General features: G+C 43.0%; 1 protein-coding gene across 3 annotated transcripts in view; it reads left to right on the plus strand.

Moving 5' to 3' along the window:
• rock2a (rho-associated, coiled-coil containing protein kinase 2a) overlaps positions 1-21159 on the plus strand; it is a 209748-nt gene that overhangs the window by 139683 nt on the left and 48906 nt on the right. For all 3 annotated transcript variants that reach the window (XM_059981881.1, XM_059981879.1, XM_059981882.1), the window contains exons 12-17: positions 4220-4268; positions 8967-9102; positions 11969-12060; positions 17179-17425; positions 19083-19189; positions 19620-19779. In XM_059981881.1, coding sequence (XP_059837864.1) covers positions 4220-4268; positions 8967-9102; positions 11969-12060; positions 17179-17425; positions 19083-19189; positions 19620-19779 — 791 coding nt within the window. The remainder of the gene's footprint in view (positions 1-4219; positions 4269-8966; positions 9103-11968; positions 12061-17178; positions 17426-19082; positions 19190-19619; positions 19780-21159) is intronic.

Below are 21159 nucleotides of genomic sequence, written 5' to 3' on the forward strand. Positions count from 1 at the left end.
CTCCCACCCCAAGCTTGTACCTTATTAAAGACTAACTGTTTTTAAGCTTATTTATCACAGACTTATCAACAACCTTTCTAAGCACAAAGTAAGTTTCTGCTTTGGCCTCAGTAAATAGTGCAGCCAAAAGTTTATAAATACTATCACTTTTCGTCTTATGTAAATGTTGTCCTTGTTTAGCACTTGAGTGTAGAGCTGCAGTGACAGGAATGGTGAGTGGGATCCCCATCAATAAAACCTATAAGAGTTGATAGGAACGTAGTGAAGCCTTGCTGTGCCCTGCACCCTGACTTCTTGTCCCTTTGCTCAGCCACGTGCAGATGGGCTAAGGCCACAAACAACAAGCCCAGTTTGAGCCTCTTATATTCACAGAATGTACCTTGGTGTTTACTTGCATTGAATTTTACATTTTGCAAAGAGAACTGACATACAAAATGTAGTTCCATGATCCCTTTATCCTGTAAAATTTTAATGATGCTATGTTAAGTACAACACTTGTTCCAAGCTGTATTGGTGCTTGCCCTTCCCTTGGACTATGTCAGTGACGTGGAGAGGGGGTACCTGCTGCATGGACAGCAGCTGGTTCTTCAAATTTTCTTCACAGTCCACCAGAAGCACAAACTTATTATCCCCTGGGATCAAAGGCTGCCTACTACTACTATGTTAAGTGCACTGATATACGCATGGGGTATTTTGGGCTTCCTCATCTATTCAGCCCAACTGACTTTAAATGTTATAAAGAATTTTATTTTGTGAGGCCTTCCATTGGTCAGGGATCACCATGGATATTGCGTATTAGCTGTCTACATGATACGTAAGCCAAGGCATTAGGATATGGAGAGTAAGCTGTTGGCCCGTGCAGCAGGTGAATCCAGTGGGATGGCAGAGACCGATACAGTTTAACACTAGCGGCATTGCAGGAATTACCAGTCAACATTGAACTCAACATAGGACTTATGGACTCCAGCTCCAGACATTTCCTGAAACCTTCCCTATGTGTGGGTATAGTCGCAAGGCAGTGGAAGTTTGAGATCAGTGTTCTCTTGAATGAGCTGCCAACCAAGGGGCTAATGAGCCCCATCTGCCTGAAGCAACTGGTTTGAAGCTGCCATTCTCCTAACAGTAAAAATGGATTTACTTTGCTTAGTCACTAAGCCGCATGTGAAGCAGTGAGCTGGACTTGTTTATCAGAGGCTATTTGAGGTACACATCATTGGAAGCATTTAATAGGTAGTGGGAGTTTATCCCCACTATCTCCCCCAGCTATGATCACCTTAAAGAAGCCTTTATTATAGGATTAAATTAATATTTAATAACAATTTATTTGATATCAGTGAAGATGGAAAGAAATGCAGATGAAGTTGGTGAGGAAATCTAAGAACATGGGGCTTTGCTTGTTGATTACCCAGTGTATTTAATCAGGAGAAATTAAATTTTAGAGATTTTCAGGAAGCCAAAATTAGACAAGTGTGGTAGAAATTGTCGTGTGAGTGGTATTACTGAAATTGGAATGGTAACATGGTGTACAAGTTGCTAAATAAGAACAAATATTTTAACCTTGAAGTGTTCATCAGAATCCACAATAAGTGAGCAATTAAAAGCGATGTTTGAAAGGGACTTTGCTTGAGTTTAAGTGAAACTCACATTTGCAGAACATAGAACAAGTGTGTATACTAGAATAGTCAAGCTGTGAGGTAAACACAGATATTAAAATTTTCAGCAGCAACTGAGCTGAGGAGCCAAATATACCAGAGGTTTTGAACCGTCCAGTTATTTTTCAAATAGCAAGTGGGAAATTTGATATAGTCATTTACTTGAGTTGAGTTTTTTTCAAGGACCAATATTTGTTTTGGCAAAATTTAAGGAAATTTCTGTTCATCCTGTACTGAATCTAGGAGAAATAAGTCAATAATGCAGAGACAATAAAAGGAGGGAGAGTTGGTGCTGATGCATAATAGGGTTTTGTAAATAGATATGCAGAATTTGGCATTGTCTTTGGGTGTTTTTGTTAATGGCTGGCATGTAAATGAGAGGATTGATTTTATGGAGAATTTAGAAGTTACTGCATAGAAGCTGAAAAAAGTTTACACTGAAGTAACACATAAGATGCTGGAAGAACTTAGCAGATCATGCAGCATCTATGGACAGGAATTGGAGAAATCAATGTTCATGTCATCAGGTTGGAGGCTACCCAGAAGGAATATGAGGTGTTACTCCCAACCATGATAGTGGCCTTATCATGGCAGTATAGGGTGCCATGGACTGATATATCAGAATGGGAATGATATTGGAATTAAAATGTTTGGCCTCTGGGAAATCCTGCTTTTTGTGCATGAAGCAAAGGTGCTCGACAGTGTGGTCCCTCAAACTTGCAGGTGAAGTGTTGTTTCATCTGAAGCCCTGAATGGAGGTGAGGAAGGATGTGAATGGGCAGGGAGATTTGTAGGGAGGGATGAAGGGACGAGAGAACAATCCCTACAGAAGGTGGAATGTCGGGAGAGCTGAGGTAACGATTGTGTTTGGTGCTAGGATCCCCTTTAAGATGGCAAAAGTTGTGGAGAATGAAGTGCTGGAAGCAGAGGATCATGGAGTGGTAGGTAAGGACAAGAGAAACTATATCCCTGTTAGGTTACATGAAGATGGTGTGAAGACGAATGATCATGAAGCAGAGGAGATAATGCAAGGGCAACACCAATGGTGGAGGAAGGGAAACCCTGTCCTTCAAAGAAGAAAGACATCTCTGATGCTATGGAAATGAAACTCATTTTGAGAACAGATGTGGCAGAGACAAATGAACAAAGAGAAAGGAAGGAATACTTCCGGTGTCTTCAACAGGACCTACCACCAAGCACATATTTACCTATCCCTCACTCTCCGCTTTCTGCACAGATTGTTTTCTCTGTGATTCCCTTGTCCATTCGTCCCTCCCTGTTAATCTCCCTCTTGGCACTTAGCCCTGCGAATGGAACAAGTGCTACACCTGCCCATTCACCTCCTTGCTCATTTCTGTTCAAGGCCCCAAGCAGTCCTTCCAGGTGAAGCAACACTTCACCTACAGGTCTGTCAGGGTTATCTACTATATCTGGTACTCCCGATGTGGCCTTTCCCTACATCAGTGAGACCAGACTTAGATCGTGGTACTGCTTTGTTGAGTACCTTCACTCCATCCGCAACAAAGAGGCTTTCCCAGTGGCCAGCCATTTTAATTCTAATCCCTATTCCCATTTTGGCATGTCAATCCATGGCATCCTATGTTGCCATGGCGAGGACACTGAAAGGTTGGAGGAGCAGCATCTTATATTCCATCTGGGTTTCCTCCAAACTGATGGCATGAATGTTGATTTATCTAACTTCTGGTAATTTCACCCCTTCCCCCTTCCCTCTTCTTCCATTCCCTACTCTTCCTCTGCTCTTAGCTCTTCTCCTCATGTGCCTGTCATCTGCCCCAGTACCCCTCCTCCTTTCCTTTCTCCCATGGTCCATTCTCCTAACAGATTCCTCCTTCAGCACTTTACCTTTCCCATCTGTCCCCCTTCGGCTTCTCACTTCATGGCCCCTCCACTCCCCCCACCCACCTAACTTTCCCCACACCTGGCTTTACCAATCACCCATCTTGTACTCCTTCTGCTCTCCCACTTTCAATTTCTGGTTTATTCCCCCTTACTTTCCAGTCCTAATTAATGACCTCACCCTGAAATAGTGACTGTTCATTCCTCTCTATTGATGCTGCCTAACCTGTTGAGGTCCTCCAGCATTTTGTGTGTTACTCTGAATTTCCAGCATTTGCAGAATCTCTTGTGCTTTACTGGAAGATTGCCTGGTTATGATTGGAGGATGGATAAGAATAGAACCAAACAAGAGTGGCCCCAGCCATCTGGATGAAAGATGAATCTGTCTGACTTTACATTCTCTAAATATTAATTCCCAATTATGCAGGAGGAGCACCAAAATAAAGGCTGACATTTAAGTAAGCATAGCTGGACGTCTTCTTAACTATTATTGAATTTTCACTCAGCACAACACATTCCGTTGCACAGTTGGTGGTGAAAATATCTATATACACTTAAGTGCACTAGTATGAGTGCTTCTAAAGAAAAGAAAATAGAATTATTATGAAAACATTATAACAGGAACTAAGATTTTGAATTTCTTCTGTTTTGTTTTAAGCTTTCTGTTTCAGGACATGATCTTTTCTTGATTTGTACTGTTTCTTTTGTAGAACTACAAGCAGTCGTCTTGAAAAGATATCCAAAGATTTGGAAGATGAGGTACAGATTTTTTTTAAAGTGCGCTTTAATCTCTGTCTAAAATTTAAATGAATTGAATTTGGCTGCATGAGCAGCTTGAGCTTGTTCTTAAATATTGTTGTATTCTTTCCTGTATTTCTGATTATTTGTTTAACCAGAAAAACTAAGTGAAAAATACACATATAGTAATCCTATACTCTACCCAAAAATGAATAAATATAAGAAACAAAAGGTTATGCTTAGACAAGAAAGAGATGTTATTTTTAGACTATTAAAGGGAAGAGATGTTGTAGAAATGTTAGCTTTTAAATTGCTTCTTATTTTTAAATAATCCTTTTGGATTGCATCGTCTTTGAGCAAAAAAAGCATTAGGTCAGCCTTTCTGTTATAGTTGGATTAGAAACATAGAAAACCTACAGCACAATACAGGCCCTGCGGCCCACAAAGTTGTGCCGAGCATGTCCCTACCTTAGAAATTACTAGGGTTACCCATAGCCCTCTACTTTTTCTAAGCTCCATGTACCTATTCAAAAGTCTCTTAAAAGTATTGTATCCGCCTCCACCACCGTTGCCGGCAGCCCATTCCACGCACTCACCATTCTACACAAAAAAAAACTTACCCCTGACATCTCCTCTGTTCCTGCTCCCAAGCACCTTTAACCTGTGCCCTCTTGTGGCAGCCATTTCAGCCCTGGGAAAAAGCCTCTGACTATCCACAGTGTCAGTGCTTCTCATCATCTTATATACCTCTATCAGGTCACCTCTCATCCTCCTTCGCCCCAAGGAGAAAAGGCCGAGTTTCCTCAACCTGTTTTCATAAGGCATGCTCCCCAATCCAGGCAACATCCTTGTAAATCTCCTCTACCCTTTCTATGGTTTCCATATCCTTCCTGTAGTGAAGCGATCAGAACTGAGCACAGTACTCCAAGTGGGGTCTGACCAGGGTCCTATATAGCTGCAGCATTACCTCTCGGCTTCTGAATTCAATTCCACCATTGATGAAGGCCAATACACCATGTGCCTTCTTAACCACAGAGTCAACCTGCACAGCTGCTTTGAGTGTCCTATGGACTTGGACCCCAAGATCCCTCTGATCCTCCACGCTGCCAAGAGTCTTACCATTAATATTATATTCTGCAATCATATTTGACCTTCCAAAATGAACCACTTCACACTTACCTGGGTTGAACTCCATCTGCCACTTCTCAGCCCAGTTTTGCATCCTATCAATGTCCTTCTCTGACAGCCCTCCACACTATCCACAACACCCCTAACCTTTGTGTCATCAGCAGACTTACTAACCCATTCTTCCACTTCTTCATCCAGGTCATTTATAAAAATCACTAAGAGTAAGGGTCCCAGAACAGATCCCTGAGGCACACCACCATGCACTGACCTCCATATAGAATATGACCTGCCGACAACCACTCTTTGCCTTCTGTGGGCAAGCCAGTTCTGGATCCACAAAGCAATGTCCCCTTGGATCCCATGCCTCTTTACTTTCTCAATAAACCTTGCATGGAGTACCTTATCAAATGTCTTGCTGAAATCCATGTACACTACACCTACTGCTCTTCCTTCATCAATGTGTTTAGTCAAATCCTTAAAAAAATTCACTCATTCTCGTAAGGCACGACCTGCCCTTGGCAAAGCCATGCTGACTATTCCTAATCATATTATGTCTCTCCAAATGTTCATAAATCCTCCCTCTCAGGATCTTCTCCATCAACTTAACAAACACTGAAGTAAGACTCACTGCTCTATAATTTTCTAGGCTATCTCTACCCCCTTTCTTGAATAAAAGAACAATATCTGCAACCCTCCAATCCTCCAGAACCTCTCCCTTCCCCACTGATGATGCAAATATTATCACCAGAGGCTCAGCAATTTCCTCTCTCACCTCCTACAGTACCCTGGGATACATCTCACCTGGTCCCGGCGACTTATCCTGATGCTTTCTAAAAGCTCCAGCACATCTCTTTCTTAATATCTACATGCTCAGGCTTTTCAGTCCACTGCAAGTCATCACTACAATCACTAAGGCCCTTTTCCATAGTGAATACTGAAGTAAAGTATTCACTAAGTACCTCTGCTATTTCCTCCGGTTCCATACACATTTTCCCACTTGATAGGTCCCATTCTTTCATGTCTTATCCTCTTGCTCTTCACATACTTGTAGAATGCCTTGGGGTTTTTCTTAATCCTGCCTGCCAAGGCCTTCTCATGGCCCCTTCAGGCTCTCCTAATTTCCTTCTTAAGCTTTTTAGCCTTATAATCTTCTAGATCTCTAATATTACCTAACTCTCTGAACCTTTAGTAAGCTTTTCTTCTTGACTAGTTTTATTACAACCTTTGTATACCACAGTTCCTGTACCCTACCATAACCTACCTATCTCATTGGAGAGTCACACTTACCTGGCTTGAACTCCATCTGTCACCACTTCCCACTTACCTGAGTTGAACTCCATCTGAATAAAGATTGATCAAGATAATGCAGTTGATATAAATACATTATCTTCAAAAATTATTTGATGTGGTGAAGTTAAGTCTGAAAGAGAAGGTTAATAGAGCAGTCAAAGCACAGAAGCTGCTTGGGTTTGTAAATAAGAGTAGAATACAAGTGTGAAGGAAACAATTCTTTCATTGTGGCTGAGTTGGTGTACTAAGTGGAAAGGTGGCACAGTATAATTTAGAACATAATATAGAACAGCACAGTACATGTCCTTCAGTCCACTATGTTGTGCCAACCTATGTAAACCTTTTCCATGATCAATCTAAGCCTTCCTTCCCGGACAGCCCATTACCCTCCATTTTTCTTATATCCATGTGCCTGTCTATGCCTATCTCCTCAGCAGTGTGTTCCAGGCCCCTACCACTTTCTGTCAAAAAAAAAAAACAACTACCTCTGATGTCTCCCCTAAACTTTCCTCCACTCATCTTGAACTGGTGTCCTTTGGTATTGGCCATTGCAGCCCCTGAGAAAAAGTTGCAGCCTGTCCATTCTTTTTATGCCTGTCATAACCTTATACACTTCTGATGAGTAGTCTCTTGTCCTCTTTTGCTCCTGAGCATAAAGCCCGAGTTTGCATTATTAGGCATGTTCCCTAATCCAAGTAGGGTCCTGGTGAGTGTCCTCTGCACTCTCTAAACCTTCCACATTCTTCCTAAAATGAAAGAACAAAAACTGAACGCAATGCTTGAAATGAGGTCTAACCAGACTTGTATAGAGCTCAAACAATATTTTGCGACTCTTGAACTCAATCCGCTGACTAATGAAAGCCAAAACACCATAGGCCTTCTAATCACCGTATCAACTCGCATGGCAGCTGCAAGGGATCTGTGGATTTGGGCCCCATAATCCTTCTGTTTCTCCATACTGCTAAGAATCCTGCCATTAACCTTGTACTCTGCTTTCAAGTGTGATCTTCCAAAATGTATCACTTTACACCACTAGACTGAACTCCCATCTGCCACTTCTTTGTCCTCCTCTGTAGCCTGTCTGTATCACATTGTAACCCATAATAACTTCTTACACTATCCACAACACCACCTATCTTCATGTCAACATCAAACTTATTTAACGCCCTTCTACTCTGTCATCCAAGTCATTTATAAAAATCACAACAAGCAGGGGTACCAGAACGGTACCTTGCAGAACAGCACTAGTCATGGACTTCCAGGCAGAACACACTTCATCTACTACCAGCCTCTGTCTTCTATGGGCAAGCTAATTTTGAATCCACACAGCCAAGTTTCCATCGATCCCATGCCACATAACTTTCTGCATGAACTACCACTGGGGGCCTTTTCAAACGCCTTGGTAAAATTCGAATACGCCACCTTCACTGTTCTACCTTTAATTTTTTTTTCACTTCCATGAAAAATTCAGTTAATCTCATTATGCACAATTTGTTCCTCATAAAGCAATGTTCCCTCCTGGCACTTATTCTTGCAAGCAAAACAAGTACCACACCTGCCTTACTACCCCTCCCTCACTACCATTCAGGCCCCAAACAGTCTTTCCAGGTGAGGCGACACGTCACCATTGAGTCTGTTGGGGTCATAAACTGTGTCCGATGCTCCTGGTGTGCCCTCCTGTACTTCAGTGAGACCGGATGTAGATTGGAAGACAGCTTCGCCAGGTTACCTACACTTTGTCTGCCAGAAAAAAACAGATCTCCCAGTGCCCACCCATTTTAATTTCACTTCCCATTCCCTTTCTGATATGTCTATCCATGGCCTCCTCTACTGTCACGATGAGGCCGCACTCACGTTGGAGGAACAACACCTTATGTTCCACCTGGGTAGCCTCCAGATTTCTTCAACTTCAAGTAATGCCCCCCACTTCACCATTCCCCAACCTCTTTTCCCTCTCTCACCTTATCTCCTTGCCTGCCCAAAGATTTATCTATCCTAACGTTTTTTCAAAAGCCCCAACACGGCCTCTTTTTGAACCTCAATATGCTTTAGTACATTAGCCTTTTGTTTGTTGACCTCACATTCATCAAAATTTCTTTCCCTGTTGAACAATGAAGTAAAGTATTCATTAATAACCTCCCCTATTTTCTCCTGTTATCCCTGAGTGGTCCTTCCCCATTCTACTCATACTCCTATTCAAAGCTGCTTTATGTGAGGTCTTTTACCTTAACAGTTTTAGAAAAGGTCTGCTTCCATTGTATACAAAATATTTTGATAACTAATTGAACCTGTGCTTTTTAGATAACATGCAGGAAAGATGTGGAATCAGCTTTAAGGCAGTTGGAACGAGAAAAGGCACTTCTTCAGCACAAGAACGCAGAATATCATCGTAAAGCTGAAATGGAAGCGGATAAAAAACGTGGCTTAGAAAATGAGGGTAGGATCAAAATTGCATTAACTTATCTAAAAGTTGCATTACGAATCAAAGAACGGTAATGGGCTAGTACGCAGCCCGGAGTTCACAATGAAGGAAAATTCAGTAGATTCTGGAAATCTGACTTAAAAAGAGTATGTTAACAATACTTTGCAAACCAGACAAGCATCTGTGGAGACTATACCAGTAATTATTTCAGGTTCATCAGATTTTATGTTGACTGGAAACATATAGTATAACTTTTCTTTCCTGCCAATTAAAAGTTTTATTGGTTCAGGTAGCTTTGTAAATTGGAAGGTATACATTAGTTAGCTGTAACTGTAGATTGAAGTGAGGGAAGCACAGAAGAAAGGTCTGGAATTCACTAGAAGCCATAAGAGATTCAGAATAATTATGAAGTTTGATATCAAAGTTGTACTGTAAAGCATTGTGCCAACCATTCTGCAACTGTGATTATTTGAAGTTTGTTCAATGTAGAGTTGTATTAATTATTAAGTGGGGAAAAGGAAGTATTGGAAGGTTGCTTTTTCTATGATTAATCTCTTGCTTCAGTGGTTCATAATGTGATGTCTCAGATGGTAAGCTCTTGCTTGTTATCATTATACTAGTTCAGCACGTTACCAGGAATGAGATTGGTTTATCTGAGATTTTGGCTGGCTGAATTGTCTGAAGAAATTGGGAATGGGGAAGTGAGTACTCAGCAGGCCAGGCAGCGAATATGGAGAGAAAAACAGTTAACATTTCACATCAAAGTTTTTTCATCTGAATAAGTTATGATGAAATAGTAATTGTTGTCTATACAGTGACCTATCAAAACTCCCCCAGGAAGTTTTCATGTTTTATTGTTTTACAACATTCAATCACAGTGGATTTAACTCAGCTTTTGTGATGCTGATCAACAGAACAAGACTCTTTTGTATCAAAGTGAAAACAGATCTCTACAAAGTCATCTAAATTAATTACAAATATAATACTCATAATAATTAATTGCATAAATATTCACTGCCTTGAAGTCAGTATTTAGTAGCTGCATTTTGGTAGCAGTTACGCTGGAATCTGCGTGGATAGGTTTCTATCAGCTTTGCACATCTGGACACTACAATTGTTCCCCATTCTTCTTTACTAAACTGTTCAAACTCTGTCAGATTGCATGGGGATTGTGAGTGAACAGCCCTTTTCAAGTCCAGCCACAAACTCCCAATTGGATTGAGGCCTGGACTTTCCTATGTAGCTTTGGCTTTATGCTTGGGGTCATCGTCTTGCTGGAAAAGAAATCTCCCAAGTCGCAGTTCTCTTGCAGACTGCATCAGGGTTTCCTCCAGGGTTTTGCTGCATTCATTTTATTCTTTACCTTCACAAGCCTTCCAGGGCCTGCTGCAGTGAAGCATCCCCACAGCATGATATAGCCACCACAGTGCTTCACAGTACGGGTGGTGTGTTTTTGATGATGAGCAATGTTATGCCAAACATAGTGTTAGTCTGATAGCTAAAAATCTCTGTTTGTTTCATCAGACTATAGAACCTTCTTCCAGCTGACTTCAGAGTCTCCCACATGCCTTCCAGCAAACTCCAACTGAGATTTCATATGTGCATTTTTTTTCCCCAACAGTGGCTTTCTCTTTGTCCCTCTCCCATAAAGCTGTGACTGGTGAAGTACCCGGGCAGCAGTTGTATGTGCAGTCTCTCCCATCTCAGCCACTGAAGCTTCTAACTCCTCCAGAATTGTCATAGTTCTGTTGGTGGCCTCCCTCACTAGTCCCCTTCTTGCATGGTCACTCAGTTTTTGAGAATAGACTGCTCTAGGCAGATTTACAGCTGTGCTCTAATATTTCCATTTCTTGATGATTGACTTAACTGTACTCCAAGGGATATTCAGTGACTTGGACATTTTCTTGTACCCATCTCCTGACTTGTGCCTTTCAATAGCCCTTTCCCAGAGTTGCTTGAAATGTTCTTTTGTCCTCATAGTGTAGTTTTTGCCAGGATACGGACTCACCAGCAGTTGGACCTTCCAAATAACAGGTGTATTTTTTTACTACAAGCTAATGAAACACCTTACTTAATTGTAAATAGGCCTCCAAAAAACAGATCTCCATTTAACTAATATTTTGACTTTTAAAACTGATTGGCTGCGATAAATCAGTGATGATTTGGTGTGTTATATTTAATGGGGGGGGGTGAATACTTATGCAATCATTATTTTGTGTTTTGTACTTGTTATTAATTTAGATCACTTTGTGGAGATCTCACTTTGATAGAAAAGTCTTTTTCTGTTGATCAGTGTCTGAAGAAACCAAATTAAGTCCACTGTGATTCAATGTTGTAAAGCAATAAAACATGAATATTTCCAAGGGGGCTGTTTCATCTGAATATTTCAGGAATTTTGGTTCTAATTTCAGATTTTCAGCATCTGCAGTTTTTTGTTTTAATGATTATTTTTCCGAGCTCCTGCTTAATTCAGCTATAGGACAGTTCTTACAGTTACGGTAGAAGTCCCTAGATGTTAGGAGATTGCCAACATTTGACATGGAGTGCGTTTCAGAATTTGATGCCTAGATTGGTGCCAGATGATGTGCCTGGTTTTATTCTTAGTGTTTTGCCTGAGGTGTTTTATATAACTGAGTGATAAGTGGACTTTGAATACAATTACCTGAGTCAGTGTGAAAATTAAAGACAGAGATTGGGTAGCCAGCAATGTGTAAGAGTTCTTTTTGAATGTAATGAACGTCTGAAGTTTATCGAAGAATATACTATTCTTTTATATTATATTTTTAGTAAATAGTATATACCTAAGTGATAACTTTACAAATGAAAAACATGGTTAGAAAACATAATTTTAATAGGTGCACATGACAATTTATTTCTTCAGTTAATACTCTAAAGGATCAACTGGAAGACCTGAAAAAACGGAATCAGAACTCCCAAATCTCAAATGAGAAAATGGCACAATTGCAGAGACAGGTTGGTTGAAGAACAACTTCTGTAAATATTGTTTCTTGGTTTACTATAATGGTACTGAAGCACTGACAGTCTGACTGCATCTTTGATCCCTTTCTGAAGAGGAATGGTTTGAGTTTTCTTCAAAACTTGGTTGGAAACTTCAGTATTTTGTTCAGCTTACTATTTTCCCAAACTAAAATTTTAATTTTAGTCTCTTTTTAACTTGAGCTTTTGCTTTATCTAATCTTGTCTAATCAAAGACTATATTGTGGAAGAACAGATGGAAGTGACTCGCAACATTATGTAATGACAGAGTCCAAAAGTTAGAACTGAAGTGTTAGTGACTGTGCCAAGTCCACATGGGCTGGTTTGAGTCGGTCCACCGTGAAAACCTCCTCTCTCCCCCCAATGTCCAGAACGTACTTGGACCCATTGTTGTTGATCACCTTGAACGGCCCCTCGTACGGCCGCTATAGCGGCATCCGGTGTCTGCCCCTTCGTACAAACACAAACTTACAGTTTTGCAGGTCTTTGGGTACATGGGTCAGGGTCCGTCCCTGCTGTGAAGTTGGGGCGGGGGCCAGGTTGCCGAGCCTTTCGCGTAGCCTGTCCAGGACTGCTGCGGGTTCTTCCTCTTGCCCCCTTGGGGCTGGTATGAGCTCTCCTGGGACGGCCAGGGGCACACCGTACACCAACTCGGCCGAGGAGGCGTGCAGATACTCTTTGGGCGCTGTACGAATTCCAAGCAGGACCCAGGGAAGCTTGTCCACCCATCTAGGTCCTCTCAGGCGGGCCATGAGAGCAGACTTCAAGTGACAATGGAAGCGTTCCACCAGTCCGTTCGACTGTGGGTGGTAGGCAGTTGTGTGGTGCAGCTGTGTTCCCAACAGGCTGGAGGTGAACTGGGCGCCTCTGTCGGAGGTAATGTGGGCCGGTAACCTGAAGCATGCTACCCAGGTTGCCGAGGCGCAGGAATCGGCAGATGTGTCGGTGAGCGGGACCGCCCCTGGCCACCTCGTGAACCGGTCTACCATAGTTAGGAGGTATCGCGCTCCTCGAGACACTGGTAGGGGGCCCACGATATCCACATGAATGTGGTCGAACCTCCGGTGGGTGGGTTCGAACTGCTGCGGCGGGGCTTTAGTGCGCCGCTGCACCTTGGCTATTTGGCGCTGCGCTCACGTTCTGGCCCATTCCCTGACCTGCTTGTGAAGTCTGTGCCACGCGAACTTGCTAGAGACCAGCAGGACAGTTGTCCTGATAGATGGGTGCACCAAACTGTGTATGGAGTCGAAAACCCACCGTCTCCAGGCTGCTAGGACGATGGGATGAGGTTGGCCGGTAGCCACGTCGCACAGGAGGGTCCTATCACCTGGGCCTATGAGAAAGTCCTGCAGCTGCAAACCCGAGACTGCGGTCCTGTGGCTGGGCATCTCGTCAACTGCCTGCTGCGCCTCTGCCAGTGCTGCATAGTCCACCCCCAGGGACAGGGCCTGGACAGCTGGTCCGGAGAGTGTGTCCGCCACGATGTTGTCCTTTCCCAAGACATGCTGGATGTCTGTCGTGTACTCCGAGATGTAGGACAGATGTCGCTGCTGGCGAGCCGACCATGGATCGGACACCTTCGTGAACACGCAGGTCAACGGTTTGTGGTTCGTGAACGTGGCGAACAGCCTGCCTTATAAGAAGTACCTGAAGTGCTGGATCGCCAGGTATAGCGCCAACAGCTCCTGGTCAAAAGCACTGTACTTGAGTTCAGATGGTCGTAGGTGCTTGCTGAAGAACGCCAGGGGTTGCCAGCACCTCTCGATGAGCTGCTCCAGCACCCCACCGACTGCTGTGTCGGATGCGTCCACCGTGAGTGCGGTCGGAGCATCCATTCTGGCGTGCACCAGCATTTCAGCATCTGCCTAGGCTTCCTTGGCTTTAACGAAAGTGGCCCCGGCCTCCTCGTCCCAAGTAATGTCCTTGCCTTTACCCGATATCAGGGTGTACAAAGGGCGCATGATACAAGCTGCTGAGGGGAGGAAACGGTGGTAGAAGTCCACCATACCAACGAACTCCTGCAGGCCTTTGACCGTGGTGGATCGCGTCTACCTTGGTGGGCAGAGGTGTTTCCCCATCTTTGGTAATCCTGTGGCCCAGGAAGTCGATGGTATCGAGACCGAACTGGCACTTGGCCGGGTTGATCGTGAGGCTGTATTCACTCGGTCGGGTGTAGAGTTGACGGAGGTGGGACAGATGCTCCTGACGACTGCTGCTGGCTATGAGGATGTCGTCCAAGTAGATGAAAGCGAAGTCCAGGTCGCGTCCCACCGCATCCATTAACCGCTGAAACGTCTGTGCGGCATTCTTGGCCGAATGGCATGTGGAGGGACTCGAAAAGGCCGAAAGGGGTGATGAGTGCCGTTTTGGGGACGTCGTCTGGATGCATTGGGATTTGATGGTATCCCCGGACGAGGTCTACCTTGGAGAAGATCCGTGCAGGCTTGCTGCAAAGTCCTGAATGTGCGGCACAGGGTAGTGGTCCGGTGTTGTAGCCTCGTTCAGCCTGCGGTAGTCGCCGCATGGTCTCCAGCCCCCTGTTGCTTTGGGCACCATGTGCAGTGGGGAGGCCCATGGGCTGTCGGACCTCCGTACGATCCCCAATTCCTCCATCTGCTTGAATTCCTCCTTCGCCAGGCAGATCTTTTCTGGAGGGAGCCTTCGTGCGCGGGCGTGGAGGGGCGGTCCCTTGGTCAGGATGTGGTGCTGTACCCCTTGTCTGGGCATGGCTGCCGTGAACTGCGGTGCCAGAATCGATGGGAAGTCTGCCAGGATTCTGGTGAATTCGTTATCTAACAACGTGATGGAGTCCAGGTGTGGGGCCGGAAACTTGGCTTCACCCGGGGAGAACGTCTGGAAAGTCTCGGCGTGTACCAGTCTTCTCCCTTGCAAGTCGACCAGCAGGCTGTGACCTCGCAAGAAGTTCACCCCCAGGAGTGGTTGGGCCACCGCGGCCAGTGTGGAGTCCCACGTGAACCTGCTGGCACCGAACTGCAGCTGCACTGTGCAGGTGCCATAGGTCTGTATCGTGCTGCCGTTTGCAGCCCTTAGGGTGGGTCCTGGCTTTCTGTTGCGGGTGTCGTACCCCGTCGGGGGCAAGATGCTGATCTCCGCTCCGATGTCAACCAAGAAGCGGCGTCCCGATTGTTTGTCCCAGACGTACAAGAGGCTGTCCTGGTGGCCAGCCGCCATAGTCATTAGCGGCAGCTGGCCCTGGCCCTGGCCCTTGCAGGGCAGGCGATAACGGCGGGCTTTTGTGCCCCACCGCTGGTGGTAGAAACACCACTGTTCACTGGCCTCTTCACTCCTGCCTCTGTGTTGTGTGCACCCCCCTGCCGGGCCTGGTCTGGTCTGCTGTTGGGTGCATGACCTGGTAATCTGGCTGAGGGATGCCACGCTCTCCCTCTTGGCTTTTCACTGCATGTCTGCCCAGGCTGCCACCTTCCAGGGGTCGCTGAAATCTGCGTCGGCCAGCAGCAGATGTATGTCCTTGGGCAGTTGCTCCAGGAACGCTTGCTTGAACATGAGGCAGGGCTTGTGTCTGTCAGCCAGGGACAGCATCTTGTTCATCAATGCTGACGGCAGTCTGCCTCCCAAACCATCCTGGTGTAGCAGGTGGGCACCCCGTTCACGCTGTGAGAGGCCAAAGGTCCCAATGAGCAGCGCCTTGAATGCTTCATATTTGCCCTCTTCCGGGGGCGAAGGTATGAAATCCTTAACCTGGGCGGCCGTCTCCTGGTCAAGGGCGCTCACCACGTGGTAGTAACATGTGGAATCAGAAGATATCTGCCGAATCTGGAAATGGGCTTCTTCTTGGCTAAACCACACACGTGGTCGCAGCGTCCAGAAAGTCGGCAGTTTTAGCGAAACTGCGTGAACAGATGAAGAGTCGGTCATCTTTGGTCCAAATCCTGTTTGGACCGTCGGGGTCACCAATGTAGCGATGTGCTACACACAGCGCTGACATAATGACACATAGTCGGTAAGTCGTTTCGAGACTGGTTTATTCAAACTTCGCGGTGCTGGCATTTAAATCCCTAGCGCCCGCCCTCTCTGGGCATCCGGGCGGAAATGACGTCGGAGGTACTTTACTAAAGTCTCCCCCCGTGTGCTGGCTATTTGTGAGCCGGTTCGCCTGCGCAGAAAGTGGGTTGCCACAATATTTTACATAAATAATGAGTTACAAAGGCCCGACACTGACTCCCGTGACACTACGTATCTCCGGCCTCCATTCCAAAAAATCAGCATTCAGCCACCATCCTCCGCTTCCTAACTCCAAACCTATTTTCAATACACCTGACTCGCTCTCCCTGGATTCCATGGGACCTAACTTTCCAGATCAGACTAAATGCAGAAACTTTATGTAGGCCTTGCCAAAGTCCAAATAGACTACATCCACTGCCCTACCCTCATCTACCCTTTTAGCTAACTCTTCAAAAAAGAACCCTGAAAGGTTCATCAAATACAACTTCCCACGCAAAAAGTCCTGCAAATTTATCCACCTTATTACATTGTAAGGCTGCAAATACACCTTCCTCGTAATATAAATGTTCTCCAGAACATCCCATTTGTTTTCTTTATCTCTTGAGCATCTATGATTTTGCTATCAATAAACACATTATTATTCACTAAGAAACCCACCCACCTCCTATGGCTCAAGACATAGTAGCCCACTGATCTTTAAAGAGAACTACTCTCTTCAAGTCACCCTTTTAATATAGTTATAGAACTCTTGGTAATTTTCTTGTCCTTTCCTGCCAGAGTGATCTCATGTGTTCTCTTTCTTCGCCTTCCCTCTTAAATTGTATTCTTAATTGTTGGATAAAAATCCATAAAGAGTAGTCACCATTGCCATCCATTATTTAAAAACCACTGCAGGTCAAGAATTTTATCCGAATTAATCTTTTCCTCAGTTTTAAAAATTATTTCTCTTTATTGAACATGTATAGCCAGATAATAAACAATATTTTTTTGTGTGCAAGTGGTGTTTTGTCAATTTCCCCACAGATCAATGTTAATTATTGCAATTAAATTTTCTACTGAAAGATATTTTTGATTTTTATTGTGCATATCTTTGATCTACATATAAATTAGTTGGATGAAGCTAATGCCTTGCTAAGGACAGAATCTGAAACAGCCGTGAGACTGCGAAAGAACCAAACAGAATTGTCAAAACAATTGGGACAACTAGAGACCAACAACAGGGAGTTGCAAGACAAAAATGCTGCATTGGATAATACTAAACTCAAACTTGAAAAGGACTACATAAGTTTACAATCAGCATTAGAAGCTGAACGAAGAGATCGATCTCATGGTTCGGAGATTATCAGTGACTTGCAAGGTATGTTTTAAGGCGAGCTTCAGTTAGGTGCAGAGTTTGTCACAATGTCTATGGTTCAAGATTTTTGGGACTCGTATTTTTATTACATCTTTGTATTAAATGTAAATGATAGTTAAGCATTCACTGTGAAATTTTATCTCCCAAAACGTCACTCCTTTTAATTCCAGATATATCAAAAGAAAAGATCTGAATTTGCGATTAATTTTCCTGTGAATGTACTGAGATGGGTGATCTATTATCAATTTCTATTCTAAGAGTGCTGTTAATTGTGTACCTTAACTATATTGAAAACAGAAAATGCTAGGAATATTCAGCAGTTAAGATGACATCTGTAGAGGGAGAAAAGAATGTTTCAAGTTAAGAACATTTTGATTAAAACTGTTTCCCTAAACTGTTCAATATTTCAGTATGAATATTTCTGAGGCATTATAAATCAATTATAAATTCATATGACTAGTGTATTCATATGTTTCTGATGGCTTTCAGTCTTAAAATTGGATTCCTTATTTGCTTATTAATTGGAACAAATAGTAGTGTAGCAAGTACAAAACCACGGGTATTAAATCAAGCGCTGAAATAACATACAGGTGCACCCTTCCCACTTCCCCCAGCGCCTGGTGTTAGGACCAATTAATTAATTGAAATTTCACCCTTACAAATTTTGTTTATCACCTCCTAATAATTTGAAGTACAGAATCAAATTCAGTCTTACTGAATTTGTGTGGAAGAGTGGAGGCTAGGGAAAAGTACTTTTTTTTTTCCCAGCTTAAGTTTCTTCACAGTAATGGGAAATTGCTGATATAGACAGTGTTTTTCATAGAACACAACCTTCCTGGAAAGTGGAAGTTGCCTAATTGTACTTTTAATTTATAAAAGGTAATTTCTGTAAATTTCTTCCATTAATAAAAATAACTGACATCTTTACAGCATTTAGCCACTTTGATTACGTGACTTGTTATTGTTGAGGTTTCTGTCAGTCAGAGTTGACTATGGATATTGTGTCCTAGCTGTCTAGATATACGAGCCTGGGCAGTACCAAATGGAGAGCAAGCTGTTGCCTCTGTAGCAAGCTCCCCTTCCCATGTATCTGAAGAACCAAAAGGAATGACGAAGACAGATTCAGTTTGGTACCAGCAGCATCGCAAGAATTGCCAGTCAGCATTGAACACAATGTAGGACTGCCTTAGGGACTCCAGCTCTTGATTTTTCCCTCAGGGTTTACTCCTGAAGTCTTCCCCAAGAATTGGTATAGCCACAAAGCAGCAGAGGTTTGAGATCAGAGCTTTCCTTATCCTAGATGAGCTGCCAGCCATGACTGTCTGAAACAACTGGTTTTAAGGCACCAGTAACCGACCTTTACCCCTTCTCCTGTCAGTAGAAATGGTTCTGCTGGGCTTAGTAGCTCAGGAGCTGGACTTGGTTGTCAGAAGCTATTTAGGTGCATGCCATTGGGAGCATTTAATAGGTAGAGCATTTACTAGCCCTGGTTATTAACAACCTTAAGAAACCATTATGGCTACATGCAAATTAAATTGCTTCCTCTTTAATGTAATTGAATTAAGAATTTCATTTGGAAAAATGTATTTTTCCTGTTTTTGTTTTTCAAGTTGATACATCAATGGTTTATTTAAGCTCAACTAACAAAAGTTTTTTGCAGGGCGGATTTCATCAATTGGAGATGAGCTGAAAAACACTAAGGGCATATTGTCCAAAACCGAGATGGAGAAGAGACAACTACAAGATAAACTAACAGACTTGGAAAAGGTGGGGCAGCTTTTATTTTCTTGTCAGAAACTTAATGTCACTAATTGAGGTTTTATCAAATGCATTCTCTCCCTTTTATTAAGTAATGTTTTCTGACCAAGTTGTGCCTCAAGGTTCAGCAGTGGTTTAGGAGTACTTCAGTAGATACCAGACTCTAATGCACATTGGGTATTGACTTGCCAGAAATCATGTACATATGTATAACATTTTTAATGTAGATTAGTATATGACTTTTGCAGTAAACAATGCACATGTATGCTGTTGCTCTTATCACTGTAGTATTGTATCTGAAATATTTTTAAATGAAACAATTCCATTACTCAAATGAAACACTAAAAATCAAGATATAAAAAATTTGTGCTCAGAAAAAGGAATTTTGCTGTTGAAGATGTTTGTAGCTTATCTAATTTCTTGTGTTGATTGTTTACAGGAAAAAAATAACATGGAAATAGACATGACATACAAACAAAAAGTGTTGCAGCAGCATCTAGAGCAGGAAGAAGCTGAGCACAAAGCTACAAAGGCACGGTTAGCAGACAAAAATAAAATCTATGAGTCCATAGAAGAAGCAAAATCGGAAGCCATGAAGGGTAGGTTTTTGCTACAGGAAATCATTTGACCTTGAGGAAACAATTCTGTCCCCAGACGCTCAAATTTTTGAGACGTTGCTTCCACAGACATAAAATATACTTATTTTGTCCCCCATTTCTTTGTTCCACGTTACAGCCTCGTCAGTGGTCTGATGATCCACTGTTGTATCTGAAAAATATTTTGGTATCCTCTTATATATTTTTGGCCTGCTTACCTTCATATTTAATTTTGTTTCTCTCCTTATGGCTTTTTAGTTGCCTCCTGTTGGTTTGTAAAATCTTCCCAATTCTCTATCTTCCCACCTTTTAGCTCTACTGTACGTCCTCTCTCTTGCTTTTTGCTGTGCTTGACTTCCCTCATTAGCCACAGTTGCCTCATCCTCCCTTCAGAATGTTGCCTCTTTCGGATTAACTGATCCTGCGCTTCCAAATTACTTCAAGAAACTCCATCCATTGCTGCTGTACTATGAGTCGTGCTACTGTCCCTTTGCAATCAACTTTGGGCAGATCTCTCTCATACCTCATACTCAACTGTGATACTGATTTTAGCTTCTCCCTCTCAAACTGCAAGTGAATATTCTCATGTTATGAATACTATCTCCTAAGGGTTCCTCTACCTTAAGCTCCCTAATAATCAAATCTATTTCATTGCACAGCATCAAATCCAGAATTTCCCCTTTCCTAGAGAACTCAACCATAAACTACTCAGAAAAGCCATCTGGTAGGCATTCTACAAATTTTCTTTCTTGGGAACCAGCACCATCCTAATTTCCCCAGTCTACTTGCATATTGAAATCCCCTATGACTGTCTAAACATTATCTTTCTACATGATTTTTCTGTCTCCTGTTACAATTTTCTTCTCACATCCTGACTACTGTTCAGAGGATCTGTAAATAACTCCCGCCAGCATCTTTTTAACCTTGAGGTTTCTTAACTCTATGCACAAAGAGTCTTTATCTTTTGATCATATGTCGTTTCTTTCTAAGGATTTGATTTCATTGTATTGTTAACAAACCCATCTCACACTCTCTATCCCACCTGCCTACCTTTTTGATCCAATGTTTATGCTTGGATGTTAAGTTCCTAGCTGTGATCTTCTTTCAACACAACTCTGTGAAGCCCATAATGTCATTCCTGCCAGTTTCTAACTGTGTTGCAAAATTACCTACCTTATTTCATATACTACATGCATTCAAATATAACACCTTCAGCCCTGTACGCACTCCTGTTCTTTTCAATTTTGTCTCCATGTTGCTTGAAGTTAAATCCTTAACCCTTTCTAATTTTTTTGTCTTTTTTTTTATTGGAGGTTTCAGTAACTACTCCTGTACTCAGTTCCATACTTTTCCAAGCTGTTGAACCCCACCCACCCACACCAG

This window comes from Hypanus sabinus, chromosome 10 (genome assembly GCF_030144855.1).
Source record: "Hypanus sabinus isolate sHypSab1 chromosome 10, sHypSab1.hap1, whole genome shotgun sequence".
Classification (NCBI taxonomy): Eukaryota; Metazoa; Chordata; class Chondrichthyes; order Myliobatiformes; family Dasyatidae; genus Hypanus; species Hypanus sabinus.